General features: G+C 40.0%; 1 protein-coding gene and 1 pseudogene across 1 annotated transcript in view; both read left to right on the plus strand.

The window, feature by feature from the left end:
* LOC108440974 (fibrillin-3-like) overlaps positions 1-15,456 on the plus strand; it is a 62,199-nt gene that overhangs the window by 9,853 nt on the left and 36,890 nt on the right. Inside the window, exons 9-17 of the mRNA XM_037538111.1 lie at positions 329-475; positions 1,288-1,434; positions 1,921-2,067; positions 2,692-2,838; positions 3,341-3,487; positions 4,500-4,646; positions 5,026-5,172; positions 10,587-10,733; positions 12,108-12,254. Of these exons, the coding sequence (XP_037394008.1) occupies positions 329-475; positions 1,288-1,434; positions 1,921-2,067; positions 2,692-2,838; positions 3,341-3,487; positions 4,500-4,646; positions 5,026-5,172; positions 10,587-10,733; positions 12,108-12,254 (1,323 nt within the window). The remainder of the gene's footprint in view (positions 1-328; positions 476-1,287; positions 1,435-1,920; positions 2,068-2,691; positions 2,839-3,340; positions 3,488-4,499; positions 4,647-5,025; positions 5,173-10,586; positions 10,734-12,107; positions 12,255-15,456) is intronic.
* Positions 8,825-9,798, plus strand: LOC119263309 (annotated as a pseudogene).

Raw genomic sequence — 15,456 nt, forward strand, 5'->3', positions numbered from 1 at the left:
ATGCTCCAGTTGTTGCTCGCAGTACTTTCACATCAAGTTTACTGCTGCCTTTTCTTAAACACATATGTATGTTGCTGTCCTGAAACTAAGTAGAGAGAAGATCAGTTCTTCTGTGAAGAATATAAGCGTAGGCCAATAGAAGTGTGAGAATAGTTAGATAGATTAGATCTAAAGATGCTGATTGTTTCAGATCATCGTGTTTTCCAACATCCACTGTGTTACAAGTAAAGATATTTGAGACTGATCTACTTCATGTACTGGAAGAAATCCTATTTAATAGACAATGATTAAAAAGTGTCTTCCTTTGCTGACTTTTCTGTTTATCAAGATGTGGATGAATGTACTGGGATTCCTGGAGTGTGTGGACCAAATTCAAACTGCACCAATGTTATAGGAAACTACAGTTGCACATGCTTGAGTGGATACAATGTAACAAATTCATTTATGCCTATCAATATCAGCAACCCATGCAGAGGTACGTTCATCAATCGATACTTTTACCCTTCCTGAGTATTTGCACTTAACGCTAGTTTTTTCAAGGATCGTTTAGACCATATAAAACATTGTATGTTTTCAGATGCTATAGTTGTTAGTTGGCATCAGGATAGTACCTAAGCAAAATGAATTGAGGATTTTATGTTAAAGATATTGTAGTTATTGCTTGAAATTCTTTCATGTTCCAAGTTATGTGCTGTCTGGTCTTTACCAATTAATATGTACTAGTCACAAAAGAAAACTGAGAAAACCAATTCTACTGTGAAGACTCCAAGTGTAGGCCTCTAAAAGTGTGACCACAGACAGGTTATGTCTGACATTTAATGTTTTTTAGATGCTTGTGTTCTATGGAATGACAGAAGTTAGTGCACAATCCAGTCTATTACAAATAAAGACCTTTTGAGTTGGATCATCTGAATAGTGGACTTGAATTAACATGAGTTAATAGAATGTTTAAAATTCTCTTTGCTTTATTACTTATTTTAATCAAGATGTCAAGACATCTGTTGACATTTCTGAAGACTGTCGTCCAAATTGCAAACTGCATCAGTGAAAAACTATTAACTAGTGATCACATTCATTGTGTATTAGTGTGAGGTTAGATTATCTCTCACCTCCAGCTGGATTCTGATACATGGGTTCTAGAAAATCTCAAAAGTTAGTACACCATCCACTGGTTTACAAATAAAGGCCATCATTTTGTTTGATCCTCTAGATCATGGACTGCAATAAATACTGTTTAATAGACAATGTTTAAAATTCTCTGTGTTTTTATCAATTTCTTTAATCAAGATGTGGATGAATGTACTGAGATTCCTGATGTGTGTGGTCCACATGCAAACTGCACCAATGCTGTTGGAAACTACAGCTGCACCTGTCTGATTGGATATAATGTGACAGATCAATACTTTCCCATCAACATCAGCAACCCATGTAGAGGTACCTTTGTCAGTCTTTCTACAATTGTCTTTCTGTGTCAGCAATAATATTTGACGGTAATATTTTCTAAACGCTTTAGTACCATGTAAAACAGTAAACATGATGTCACTGGGATGGTTCCTGAGAAACAAGAAATTTCGAGATTGTATGATATAAAATATTGCAGTTGTTCATATAGGTACTTTCATTTTACAAATACTCCGCTGTCTCTTAAATGTTAAAACATGCAAGTGCTGAAAGAAATAACTTGTAAAAAGGTGAATTCGTCTGTGACAACTCCAAGTATAAGCCGCCATATTTGTGCAGTAGACTACATTTGGTGTTGCGCTCATTTTAGATGTACGTGTTGTAGAAAATGATACAAAGTGCACGTTATTACAAATGAAGGTTGTCACTTGCATTGAAACCTCTATATTATGGACTAGAATAAAGACAGTTTAACAGACAATATTTAAAAGTCTCTGTTCTTTATTTTCTTTAACGAAGATGTGGATGAATGTACTGAGATTCCTGGAGTGTGTGGTCCAAATGCAAACTGCACCAATGCTGTTGGAAACTACAGCTGTACATGCCTGAGGGGATATAATGTGACAAATCTGCTCATGCCTATTAATAGCAGCAATCCATGCAGAGGTGGGTTTTAAGATCAGCATTGTTATCATTGAGTTTTGGCAGTAGTTGTCTATGATATTAATACTTTACATGCATTATTCATCCCATATAAAAAGGGTCCACAATTTGTCTTTGGTATGATACTTCAACAACAATATCTTCCAAACTTTCATACTATAATGCAGTTCTTGCTCGAAATACATTGATATTACAAGTTTAGAAGATACAAGTTTGTATCCTCTGTTGGTCTGCTGCATCAGTCAGTAATCCAGTCCTTGGCTCAGAAGATGCTTGAATGACTTGTAATATTAAGTGAATTTCAGCATCGTGTCTGACGATGACATATTTAAGCATAAGTGTATGGGATACATATAAGAGAAAAATGACTTGAGCAATTTAGACAAGAACTTGGTTTTGCCAGGCCCAGAGAAGCCAAAGGACGCTTCCCCTTATATATCTTATTAGTTTGTGGTTAGAAAGTTCAATTCTGCTTTTTCCTATTTTGAACAATGAAAAATCGACTTTCTTTACTTGTTTAACATGGTTCTGATTAGAAGTGAAGGGACGTGACAGAATAATAAGCCACTGTTAATCTCAGGTTTCCTTAAGCATCTAAAATGATTGTATTTGCTTTGTTTAATCAAGATGTGGATGAATGTACTGAGATTCCTGAAGTGTGTGGTCCAAATTCAAACTGCAGCAATGCTGTTGGAAACTACAGCTGCACATGCCTGAGAGGATATAATGTGACTAACCCATACTTTCCTATCAGCATCAACAACCCATGCAGAGGTAAGTTTGACAGTGATTTTTTGATCAATTAGTTTTGGCAGACATAGATGACTATGATATTTTTTTTTTTGGCATTTTATTCCATTAAAAAGGGATACACAACATGCCATGCACAGTAACCGGCCAAGATTTTATTATTAAGATGTTGACTTTGCTTCTTAGAATATTTACCTACTCCAAGTTATGTACAGTTTTGTCTTTAAAACTTAATATGTATCCGTCCTAAAACAAAGAACTAGTGAGAAAACCAATTGTTCTCTGAAGACTCCAAGTATAGGCTTCTCAATTTGTGACAACAGACAGGTTACAACTGAGATTCAGCTTCTTTTAGATGGACTATGTGTTCTATGAAATAGCAGAGGTTAGCACGTAATCCAGTCTGTTACAAATAAAGACTTCTTTTAATTTGGATCATCTCGATAATGAACTTAATTAACATCAGGTAATAGCAAAAGTTTAAAAGTCTGCTTGTTTTGTTACTTTTTTCTCTTTTAAAATCAAGATGTGGATGAATGTACTGAGATTCCTGGTGTGTGTGGACCAAATGCAAACTGCACCAATGCTGTTGGAAACTACAGCTGCACATGCCTGAGAGGATACACTGTGACAAATCTTTCCTTTCCTATCAATGTTGGCAACCCATGCAGAGGTACGTTTGTCAACCAGTGCTTTTACCAATCTTTCACGATACCTTTTGCAATATGACACATCTGCGTATAAAAAAAACAACTGGATTTTTGAGACTAGTGCACAGACCTTGCTCTGGCCGTCTAGGGGAGATGCTCCCTCAGAAGAAAAATGTCTGCGTTTTAAAGTTAAATGCATCAATCCAGTACAATTTAACCCCTGTGTGGTGTTGATGTGTGTGCTATTCAGTGGTCTGGTGGACCGACCACATTATTTATTTTTAATCAATACAGCCATATCCTTTTATGTAGAAATGCCAGATGTTTAGAACATTACAAGTGGCCAGCGTAGGGTTCTCCTTTAGCAGCTGTAGCCAGTGAGCGGCCTGTCCATGTTGTCCACCCTCACACATACACATACGCATATACAAACACAGACACATCAGCGAGCCGTGTAGGAGGAGACCAGAGTGAAGGACATGGCACCTCAACACTTTTACTCCCTGCTGGTTCCCCCAATGCCACATGTGTAATATAAATGGGTATTGTTTATATTATTAATAATTAACACTGATTAATAGATAATGATTCAAATTCTTTTTTTTTCCTTTCATAAATCAGGCTGTGGATGAATCTGCTGGGTTTCCTGAAATGTGTGGTCTACTGTATATAATGTGATGAATCTGTATGTTCCTATTAATGTGAGCACTCCATGTAGAGGAACATTTGAAAGTCAGTTTTTACCATTTTTCAGTACAGATAGCGATTTACTATGACAGTCTTGCTCAAAATAATTTCATATTACAATCAATGCCTTTACCATCCTTGAGTATTCATAGTAATTACCTGCAACAGTAAAGGTTTTTGAGCATTACACATCTCGTATAAATAACAGAAGTTAGCAGAGCATCCAGTGTAATACATACATGAAGGCCATCATTTTGAGTTTGACCTTGTGAATTACAGACTGCATTGAACACTGTTTAATGCTCAATGTTCAAAAGTCTCTTTGTTTTGTCACTTTCTTTAATCAAGATGCTGATGAATGTATTGAGATTCCTAATGTGTGTGGTCCAAATGCAATCTGCACCAATGCTGCAGGAAGCTACACTTGCACATGCCTGAATGGATATAATGTCACAAATCCATACTTTACTATCAACAGCAGCAACCCATGCAGAGGTAGGTTTTTAAATTACTGCTTTTTCAATAAAAAAATTGCTTTGTCGATCAAGAAAATTAAATTTCTCTGTTATTGGTTGTAATCTGTTTTCTTTTGTTGATATTACTTAACAAACACATAAGTCATTGAAACTGAACTAGTTGTGTTCTTTCAATAAAATTAAGTGAGTTCTTAGAGTGTCTGATTAGTGTAATCTTCTTATGTACAACTCAACATCTTGTTCTTTGGCTCCTGGCATCATTTATTTGCACATATTTTACTTGTTTTAGTCACCCTCTTCATGCTGTGTCTCACCCTGCCCTTCTTTTCCTTTGGTGTACATATTTCTTATACTTCATATTTAACATGAATTAAATATGAATCACTTTGATCTTTTAGATGTGGATGAATGTGTTTCTGCACCATCTGTATGTGGATTAAATTCCAGCTGCAACAACACAGTAGGAGGATACAGTTGCTTTTGCTGGGATGGATTTACTGCTACAAACTCAAGTCTAGCCGTCAACATTACGAACCCGTGTATAGGTAAGTTATTATGTTTTATTTAAAAGAAAAAAGTTTTAAAGATTAAAATAGCCTCTTCAGCGCCTCGTCAATTAGTTTTACATTTATTTTATGGTTCGATTGGTTCATGCATTTTGAAAAGTGAAAGGCTCTAGTTTGCTATGCGTATACTTTATTTTTAAAGAGCCTCGAGACTGCCCATACACAGCCACAATCTTTCAGCACTTGGTGGGTAAAAGCACTCTACTCTAAAATGACAGCCTGTGAGTTTGTGTGATCTCAGAATACCCCAGCAGTAAACCAATGGAAACCACATGCTGTAGTCTACCATAGTTCAAAGGTGATGCTAGACACAATGATGCATGGAACTAAACCCCCTTTAACTGTAGTAAAAATCACAGCTACAAATGTCTGATTTCTGTGGTAAATCTGTATAATATGCATTACAATAAAGTATAATGTTACTACAATGCACAGCTACTTTATGTTTCATTAACTTATAAAATAGAAAACTTAATTGTGGCATGTGCAAAAGTTTGGACACTCTTTCTGGGGTAGAGTTTTAGAACTTCAAAGATTCTCATTAGAAATGATCAGCTGATCATAAATTTCAGACTAATAAATTCTCTTGACTCATCAAACCTTGTGCTAATGCTTAGCAACCGGTCATGTTTTCGAGCAGCTAGATTTGAAATGAAGCTACTTGATGCCTGCAAAACAGAGAAAGGCTATAATAAATATCACTCTTCAATTGTCCCCAACAAAATGGGACAACCCTCAAATAAAAAAGAGCATTACTTCATTAATAGGCTTCCCTGCCAGTCTGCAGCTATAGCAGAGTTCCAAGTTCAGGAACCTTGCAAAGGTTTGGACACTCTTTCTGGGGTACAGTTTAACAACTTTCAAAGAGGGGTGCGCCAGAATTATGAGGCACCAGAATGGAGATGCTGCACCATCTAAATTAAAACAGGAAATTAAGCAAGCTATCTACTGAGACGTCAGTTTACTACTAGTGAGTTTTATAAGATTGTTATGACGAAATGGACCAAAATACATTGAACTGAAATAAAAATAAATGACATTATCAAAGATATAATAAAAAATAATAATTAAAAAAATATTTTTAACAGAGAAAATACATTTGTGGGTTTCTTTGATTGCTGATGTAGCGTTATTTTTATTTATTTTTTCCGCTTTCTCATAACACTTTGAGAGTGTGCCTCTGAAAAGCCTACATTTTTGGAGGGCCATGTAGCCAAGTGTGAATGCTCAAACCAGAGCTTGAGTAACGGCCAAGTGTTATGGGCAAGGGGTGAAATGGGGTTGGCTGGAAGAGTCATCAGAAGGACACCTTACCTGCAAGCTTATCACAAAAGTATGTAAAACAACATCTAAATAGGTGTGGATAAGGTTGCTCTCTTATAATGCAGCGTGGGGGGTTCTCAAAAGAAACTCAGACAACTCAAAGTTGTTACCCAAAATGCAGCTTCTCTCTAGTCCCACCAGACCAAGCCCCTCCCCTCCATATAGGCCTTTGGTCAGTCCACCGCAGCCCTCCTGAGCAACTGATGTGACCCTGAAGCTGCTGAGGGGTGCCAATGTGGCAACGATGGCACTCGGATGGCACTCTGACGATACCGGGGAGCCAGTATGGGTTCTATGTGTGGCTGGGGAGTCCCTGACCACGTCCCTGAAATGCATTCAAGCTGGTCATCTCCCCATGGGACCCTCACAGTCCCGTAACTTAAACATCATTGAAAGTTTATGGGTAGATCTTAAGCTACGTTCACATTACAAGTCTTTTTCCTCAAATCCGATTTTTCTCTCCAATCCGATCTCTCTGACAGGATGGCTCACACTCATTTAGGTAAGTGAGTCAAGTCTGTCATTAATCTGACCGAACGGGCATCCTGAAATAATCCGCATGCGCACATCCTACTCAGCAACGTCATAAGAATCGTGTGCGTCATGTGCATCATCAGCAAAAAGACTAATGTAAGAACCAGCCTTTCCTGTGAAGATAATGAACTCTAAACAGCTTTCAGATGTTCATCATTAGAGCGTTTCTTTTCCATCGTTTACAGGCTTTAACTTCTGTTTGGTGCAGCTGCCAGAGTAATGCTGAATGATGGCGTATGCACAGTGGGGAAATAAGCACATGGATTCCGATCTGAGCATCACATTATGGTCGCTTGCCCATGAATCGGATATGTATCCGATCTAGGACCACATATGAAAATGGCTCAAATCGGATTTGAAAACAACGAGGTCACATTAGGGCAAACATTAAGATTTTTGCCACTTCAACCTGGTAATTTGAACGTAGCCTTAAACATGCAGTGCATGCAACACAGCCCAAAAATATCGTAGCTCTAGAAGAACTAAATGAAAAGAGAGACTCCTAGCTGGCTACTATTTGAATTTTAATTTTTTTAAATTAGTCAAATACAAATGAACCTTGCAATAACATTTGCAAATCAAAGTTATTTGCTCCAATCATTTGTAGAGATTATGTTTTTAATTCTTTTTACATTAAGAATTAACAAAATATGTTTATTTGGCCAGGGCCCATAGCCCTGTGTATAAGTTTATATATATATATATTGAATATTGTACAACATTGTGAATACAAACACTGAAGTCAGCTGCATTTTGCTCCTTGTGTACTAATGCATGCCTTGGGGCCAGTTGTTCAAAAAATGTAATCCATGTAATCCTGGATCAAAATCATCCAGATTTGGTAATCCCATTTTTTGCTATCAAGGATCAGGTGATCTGTCATACTTTTAAGACGGTTTTTCAAAGCAACATTGGATTGGATCTCCCTGATCCAGATACACATTTTTCAGGATTACCTAATCCGGATTACCAGCTATGTAAAGAACAGGTAGAAGAACCAACATGGGGTCACTTTAAGTGTTTATTTTAAGACAAAACATAAACATCCACTTCCATTTATAATTTCTTTTATGACCCCTCATCTGAGCCACAACAAATAAAAAAACATATACATTAACAAATACATTGTGGATATATTGAAAGCATCTTAAATAAAAAATGTCCAATAGTTAACAAGATATTCAGGGTTCTTCATATGAGAAAGAGAGACCTGCATTTTCAAGCGCTGCTTTTAGGAGGCGGATTTGAAGTTCCACCCTGGTTTGCTGCAGTTAGGTCAGCTTTATTTTTTTCCTCTGCCAGGAGAATCTGTGCTTCTGCTCTTTGAGTTTCTCGTTTAAGAAGAGTTTCATAGTCATCACCATTAGTATTTCACAAAGGACGCTTCAAGCCTCTTTTCTGAGCTTCTGTGACTGCTGGCTCTACCGGTGAGGATTCAGGTTCCTCAATAATAGGGCTGAGATCCAGAATAAATGTTTCCTCTGAATTAGGTGGAACTGGGTCATTTTCCTCCTCAATTGTAGGCTCACCATCGCCTACAACACCTTGAATACCATGCAGAGATTTAGAATTCTCACCTCCAATAATGTCCAGAACCACATCTGTGTAGTCACCTTTCCTAAATGGTTTGTTGCCTGTTTGGGTGTTTTTTTGTTCAACAAGGTCCTTTGTGGCTCTGCCCCTCAGATTTTTCCATCTAAATTTCACCTGGGTGGGTATTTGACAGCCATCTTGTATTAAGCCTTCCTCTGAGGACTTACAGAGAGGCACTGACATGGCAGGTGTTGTGCATCACTACCACCATTTTGGTGGAAGAGGATACCATCAAAAGGTGTATCTTGAGCATGCAAAACCACTGGAGCAATACACCACTGAAGAACTGTATGCTCACTTTCACTTTGGGAATGCTGATATTAGTACATTGCAGACCTTGTCAGGGCCAAACTTCAACGGAGAACTGCATCTGGGACTTTCTACCATGTTGTTGGTGACAATGTAGGAGTGGACAAATCAACTGTGAGTAATGTAGGGAAAGCTGTGTCAATTGCATTGGCCAGCCTGGTCAATCAGTTTGTTTCACTTCCAAAGGATGACCAGATTGCCCAGACCAAGCACAAGTTTTTTCTTTTGGGGAACATGCCCAATACTATTGGAGTTATTGACTGCACTCATGTGCATATCCAAGCACCTCATGAGAGGGATTGGGAGTACATCAACCGAAAGGGGAGGTGCAGCATCAACATCCAATTTGTAGGCGACGCTGACCTCATCATCACAAACTGTGTTGTGAAGTGGCCTGGGTCTGTTCATGATGCACGTATTCTGAGGGAGAGTGCTTTATACAGAGAGCTCCAAACCAACCGACCGGATGGCATAATATTAGGAGACAGTACCTATCCACTCGTAGCATGGCTGATGACTCCTTTTCTTGCAGTAACAACGCCTGCGCAGGCACGCTTCAATACTGCCCACTGACAAACAAGATGTGCAATTGAGCGTTTAAATGGAGTTCTAAAGAGACGCATTGCATGCCTTAACTATTTGCGAGTCGAACCACAGGGAGCATGCAACATAATACTTGCATGTATTGTCCTGCACAACATTGCTACCAGATGCAATGTCCCTCTCTATGATGTTTATGATGCACCTGAGCTTGTTGAAGAACCAGACCAACCTCTGGTGTTCTGTCAGAATAAGCGACTCACTGGACGTGTAGTAAGGGATGCAATTGTTCGAAATTATTTTTGACAGGTTCATATCTGATTAATGTTTCTTTGACAATAATATACAGTGATGAATGACAGTGACATAGATGAAAAAATGAATATATTTTTGTTTGTTATCGAAATCTTTTTGGGGGTTTATTTCATGGGGCCAAGATCATTTTTATTTGTACTTTACTATAGTGAAAAGCTTAATTGGTAGCCTATGTCTACTTTATCACTGTAATGGTTAAACAGGTCAAGTGCAAAATAGAAATAAGAGTATATAAACTAAATGACACAAATGGATTTTTTTTACTTTAAAACTTTAATTTTAAACTTTGACTACATTTTCTTCCTGAAATCCATCTTGAAATCCTACCCCTTGTTGGGATCAGGGTAATCCTGTTTTTTTTTATCAAAGTTATCCAAATCCTACTGAAAAGTTTTGAAAAACAGGAACTGAAGGTTTGATCCATTTCATAATTAGGATTGGACTACATGATCTGATCCAATTTCAGAATGATTCTTTGCCTTTTGAACAACCCGTTTTCCAGATTTGATCCAATCCGATAACTAAGTGTCTTCAGTCAAATTACATGTTTGTTTTTTGTTAAATGAGTTAACTTTTACAGAAAACTCAGCTCTGCACATTTTAATCCACAAACACTGTTTATTTGCAGAATTTAACACGTTGCGTGAATGTCAATTAAACATAGAATTAAAATATTATTAACTCTAAATGTATTTTAAATTTTAATGATCTGCCTATGACCGTGCATAATAGCTGCTGATAGACAGTTACAAGACAAAAACTCTGTATTTATTTCACAGATGTGGATGAATGTCTGTCCACTCCGTCTGTTTGCGGTCCAAACTCCACCTGCACCAACACAATAGGAGGATACAATTGCTCATGCTGGCTTGGATTTACTGCAACAAACTCAAATCTTACTGTAAACATTACTAACCCTTGTACAGGTGAGTTGTTAAATATCAGTTTAATATTTTGCTGTTAAACATAGAAATGTTTGTTTTCTTTACACTCCATTAATGTATTCATATGTGGAAACATACAGTATGTGATCCAAAATTCGCCTAGAATTTATTTCACTGGATTCTGACAATATGCAAAGAACCATAACAAACTAGAAGCAGAAGCCAAAATATAATGTTCTGTCTCAAGGATCCCTGTGGGTTTCACTCCCACCTGCAAGGCAATAAACACACCCAGCAGTAACAAACACCCGCATGCTATATACACATCTTCAGTCTCTGTATAAACCGAGCTAATTCCAAGCTAATTGAATTAAGGTCAAAGAGTTGCATCAGGCAAACAACTAGCAAACATTAATAGACCAAAACAACTAGAGCAAAGTGCCACAGCCAAAGGCACTCACAACCAGAATTACCATCCAGCTGAAATAACATGCATACAGCATTTTTTTTAACTTCCGTCAGGCTTAAAAACAACGTTTACACTTAGTGTTTGCTTTCCAAATGGTAGTTTGCACAGGAAAGGCTTGGGACACTGTGATGGTGGTCCTTTACTCTTGTGGTCCTTTCTCCTCTTTTACAAGTATGTGAGATTCAAGTCTCTAGGGGACTGAACTGTGCCTGAACCCGTATATCTCTGTTGTTGGATGAAAATCTTGTATCTCCATTTTTGACATTTTTTAATTTTTGACATACTTTGAAAATGCCTGTAGATTTCATGATGAATGGACTAAAAGAAATGACCCAGAATTACTTGGAAACTCTGGTTCCATTCACTTACATTAACAGTAAAGTGTGTTGTGTTTTTTTTTTTTTTTTTTACTCCTGTTAAAAAAAAAAAATACCATTTTGGAGCTATGAGGTTTTCTTCTGACCAACCTTCTGTTGCTATCAGTTTAATATTTAGCAAAAAGACAATTATCAGACAGATATGGATGAATGTCTCTCTGCACTGTGTGTGGAACATTAAACTCCACCTGCTCCAACACAATAGGCGCATACATTTGATCTTTCTGGATTGGATTCACTGCAACACACTCAAAACATCAGTTTATTCCTCACATAGATAAAATACTAAACTTAAAAAATAAAATAAATATAAATAAATAAAAAAACTGCTCAAGTGATTTTAAGTTCAATAAGAAAAATGCTTGTTTGAATATGATAAAGCATTTTCTGTTGAATTAGCGATGTGCGAGTTTATTGAGACACCTGCAGTATTTCGTCATTATCCAAACACTTATGCTGTAAACTGACTGAAAACTTGAACTCGAAACTGAAAATATTATATAATAAAATGAATCTCCTAAAAGACTAATTTTCAAACGTTGTGATCACATCTGTGTACTTATTTTGCAGATGTGGATGAGTGTCTGTTCACACCATCACCTTGTGGTTCACACTCCACCTGCAACAACACAGTGGGAGGATACAGCTGCTCTTGCCGGGATGGATTTGCTGTTCCCAATGCAAATCTAAATGTCCGCATTAGTAACCCTTGCATTGGTAAGATATTAAATGCCAGTTTAATGTTTTGCTGTTAAATTTAAAAATAAAGTGTTTTTAATAGCATCTTTAAATCAAAACACATATTAATGTGATGAACGTTCAACAGTGATTTGAAAAATTTGAATATGTTGTCTGTTGTTGTCAATCTGAGGTGATGCGTCTGCGCATTCGCCATGTTTGAGTGGTCAACCTGATCAACTTACACTGGACCTACGAAATGAAAAATTTGAAGAAATGTTAGTTACACAGCTGCTTTTGTCAGTGTCAACCTTTCAGCTGTTCAGTCTTTCTTGAACTTCTTTGCTTTCTTTAGTTCCAGTGTGTTGCTTGGTGTTGATTTCTGTATAGTTAATGTGCACGAGGACATGACTTGTGAAGAAGGATATGAATTTGAGGTGGAAAAGCACAGGCATAATGTCATTATTCAGGCCACCACTCGTTGCCTGTAACAGTTGTACTCGTCTGGGAAGTCAAAGTGTTCCCAATCAGGACATGAGTGTGAATTCATGTCAATTTTTTTCATAAGCACACTTTGTCCATCAGCTATTTTATACAGCAAGGCTAATCAGCTGTCCAAGGCAGAAAGCTGAAGTTAGCTTACTATTAAAATTTTCCTCCAGTGTCTGAGTGGAACTTCTTTGCTATTGAAGTTGGAACGGACGGAAAATTTGGATAAGCATGCAAATAAGATGCTATCTTACGCTGCGTCTAAGGTGGGCTAACCAAGACAGATTTTTATTTCGGTTCATAAAAAGTCAGAGAAACATCATCATCATCATCGTCGTTAACCGCTTAATCCAGATAGGGTCGCGGTTGGGAGAGCAGAGAATCCCAGATGACCCTGTCCCCCGCAACTTCCTCCAGCTCATTCCCAGGGACCCCAAGCCGCTCCCAGGCCAACTTGAAGATGTAATCCTTCCAGTGGGTCCTAGGACGACCACGGGGCCTTATCGCCCGGTAGGCCGTGCCTGGTACACCCCCAGCGGGAGGCATCCAGGGGGCATCCGAATCAGATGCCTGAACCGCCTCAGCTGGCTCCTCTCAATGTGGAGGAGTAGCGGCTTTACTCCGAGCTCCTCCTGGATGGCCGAGCTCCTCACCCTGTCAAATAGTGTAGCCCGTCACCCTGCGAAGAAACCTAATTTCTGCCACTTGTATTTGCGATCTCATTCTTTCAGTCAATACCCACAGCTCATGACCATAGGTGAGGGTTGGGATATAGACCGACTGGTAAACAGAGAGGTTTGCCTTGTGGCTCAGCTCTTCACCACTACAGTCCGGTATAGTGACCGCATTACTGCTGCTGCCTGTCCCAGCCTGTGGCCGATCTCACAATCCCTCTTCCCATCACTCGTGAACAAGAGCCCGAGATACTTAAACTCCTCCACCTGGGGCAAGTCCTTTCCCCTTACCTGGAGTGGGCATGCCATCCTTTTCCAGCTAAGGCCATGGACTCATGGACTCCTTTCCAGCACCTTGGCATAGACTTCCCCAGGGAGGCTGAGCAGTGTGATACCCCGATAGTTGGCACACACCCTCTGGCCCCCTTTTTTAAAAATGGGGACCACCGCTCTGCCAGTCAAAGGGTACTGTTCCTGAGGTCCATGCAATATTGCAGAGTTGTCAGCCACGACAGCCCCACAATATCCAGAGTCTTAAGCATCTTCAGATGAATCCCATCCACCCCCAGTGCCTTGCCACTGAAGAGCTTGCCAACTACCTCATTGACCTCCACCAGGGAAATGGAGCTTGACATGCCAGAGACCTCCGGCCCTGACTCTTGTGAGGGAGGCATGTCTCCCGGATTAACAAGTTCTTTAAAGTGCTCCTTCCACCAGCCGACAATATCGTTTTGAAGTCAGTTTCTCCAACCTTGCCAAATACAGCTTGGGCACAGCCACCCCGACCACTCCTGAGTCGTCGGGCAGTTGTTCAGAGCCTCCTTGAAGCCGACCGATAGTCTTTTGCCATGGCTTCACCAAACTCTTCCCATGCCCTGGATTTTGCTTCTGCCACCGTTGCAGCTGTCACCTTTGTCGCCAGTCGGTACCTCTCTGCTGAGTTGGGAGTCCTTCGGGCCATCCAGTCCCTAAAGGCCTCTTACTTCAGCTTGACGGCCTCCCTCACCACTGGTGTTCACCAGGGGTTTCTTGGATTACCACCCCGACAGGCACCCACAAGCTTTTGGCCACAGCTGTGCCTGGTAACTTCCACTCTGGAGGTTTTTTTACACAGGGTCCATTCAGAGTCTATGTCCCCTACCTCCCCCGGGAAATGAGAAAAGCTCTCCCGGAGGTGGGAGTTGAAATCCCGAACAGGGGCCTCTGACAGTCGTTCCCAGCACACCCTCACTATTCACTTGGGCCTACCGGGTCTGACCATCAGTTTTCCTTGCCATCTGATCCAACTCACCACCAGATGGTGATCAGTTGATAGCTCAGAACCTCTCCTTTACCTGAGTGTCCAGAACATACGGTCCCAAGTCAGATGAAACAAAACAAAGTCTAAAAGGGTTTGTTATGGACAATCCGTGCCTGGCACAGATGCCCAATAACAATTCACCATTCGGGTTTAGTTCGGGCAGGTTGTTCTTCCCAATCACGCCTTTCCAGGTCTCCCAGTCATTGCCAACATGAGCATTGAAGTACCCCAGTGGACTACCCCTATGGAGTCTGTAGACGGGACCCTTTCCAGAACCCTGCCCACTTGCTCCAAGAAGGCCAAATACTCTGACCTGTTGTTTGTTGCATAAGCACACATAACAGTCAGAGTTTTCCTCTCTGCAATTCTAATTCGGTTTGAGGCGACCCTCTCGTCCTCCCGGACAAACTCCAACTGCACGGCTGCCAGCCAGGGACTCGTGAGTATCTCCACTCCCGCCTGCTGCCTCTCACCCTGTGCAACCCCTGAGGAGGAGAGGGACCGACGCCTATCAAGCCAGATTCTGCCGCAAGGGCCTAGGCCACCGAGGTCCCCCCTGCAATCTCCCACTGCCTGTGCAGCACTGCACCACTCCCCCATGCGGGCCCACAAGGTTCTCCCACGTTGCCTCTTCGGGCTGGGCCCGGCCGGTTTACATGTGTTGCCCGGCATCATTAAAGCATCATTGTGAAACGCGATGCTGCACAATAATAGTTTTTTCATTCATTGTCCTTTTTCATAATCATTGGAGGCCAACATCGTAAACAGCTGTACACAC

Source organism: Pygocentrus nattereri, chromosome 4, assembly GCF_015220715.1.
Source record: "Pygocentrus nattereri isolate fPygNat1 chromosome 4, fPygNat1.pri, whole genome shotgun sequence".
Taxonomy (NCBI): domain Eukaryota; kingdom Metazoa; phylum Chordata; class Actinopteri; order Characiformes; family Serrasalmidae; genus Pygocentrus; species Pygocentrus nattereri.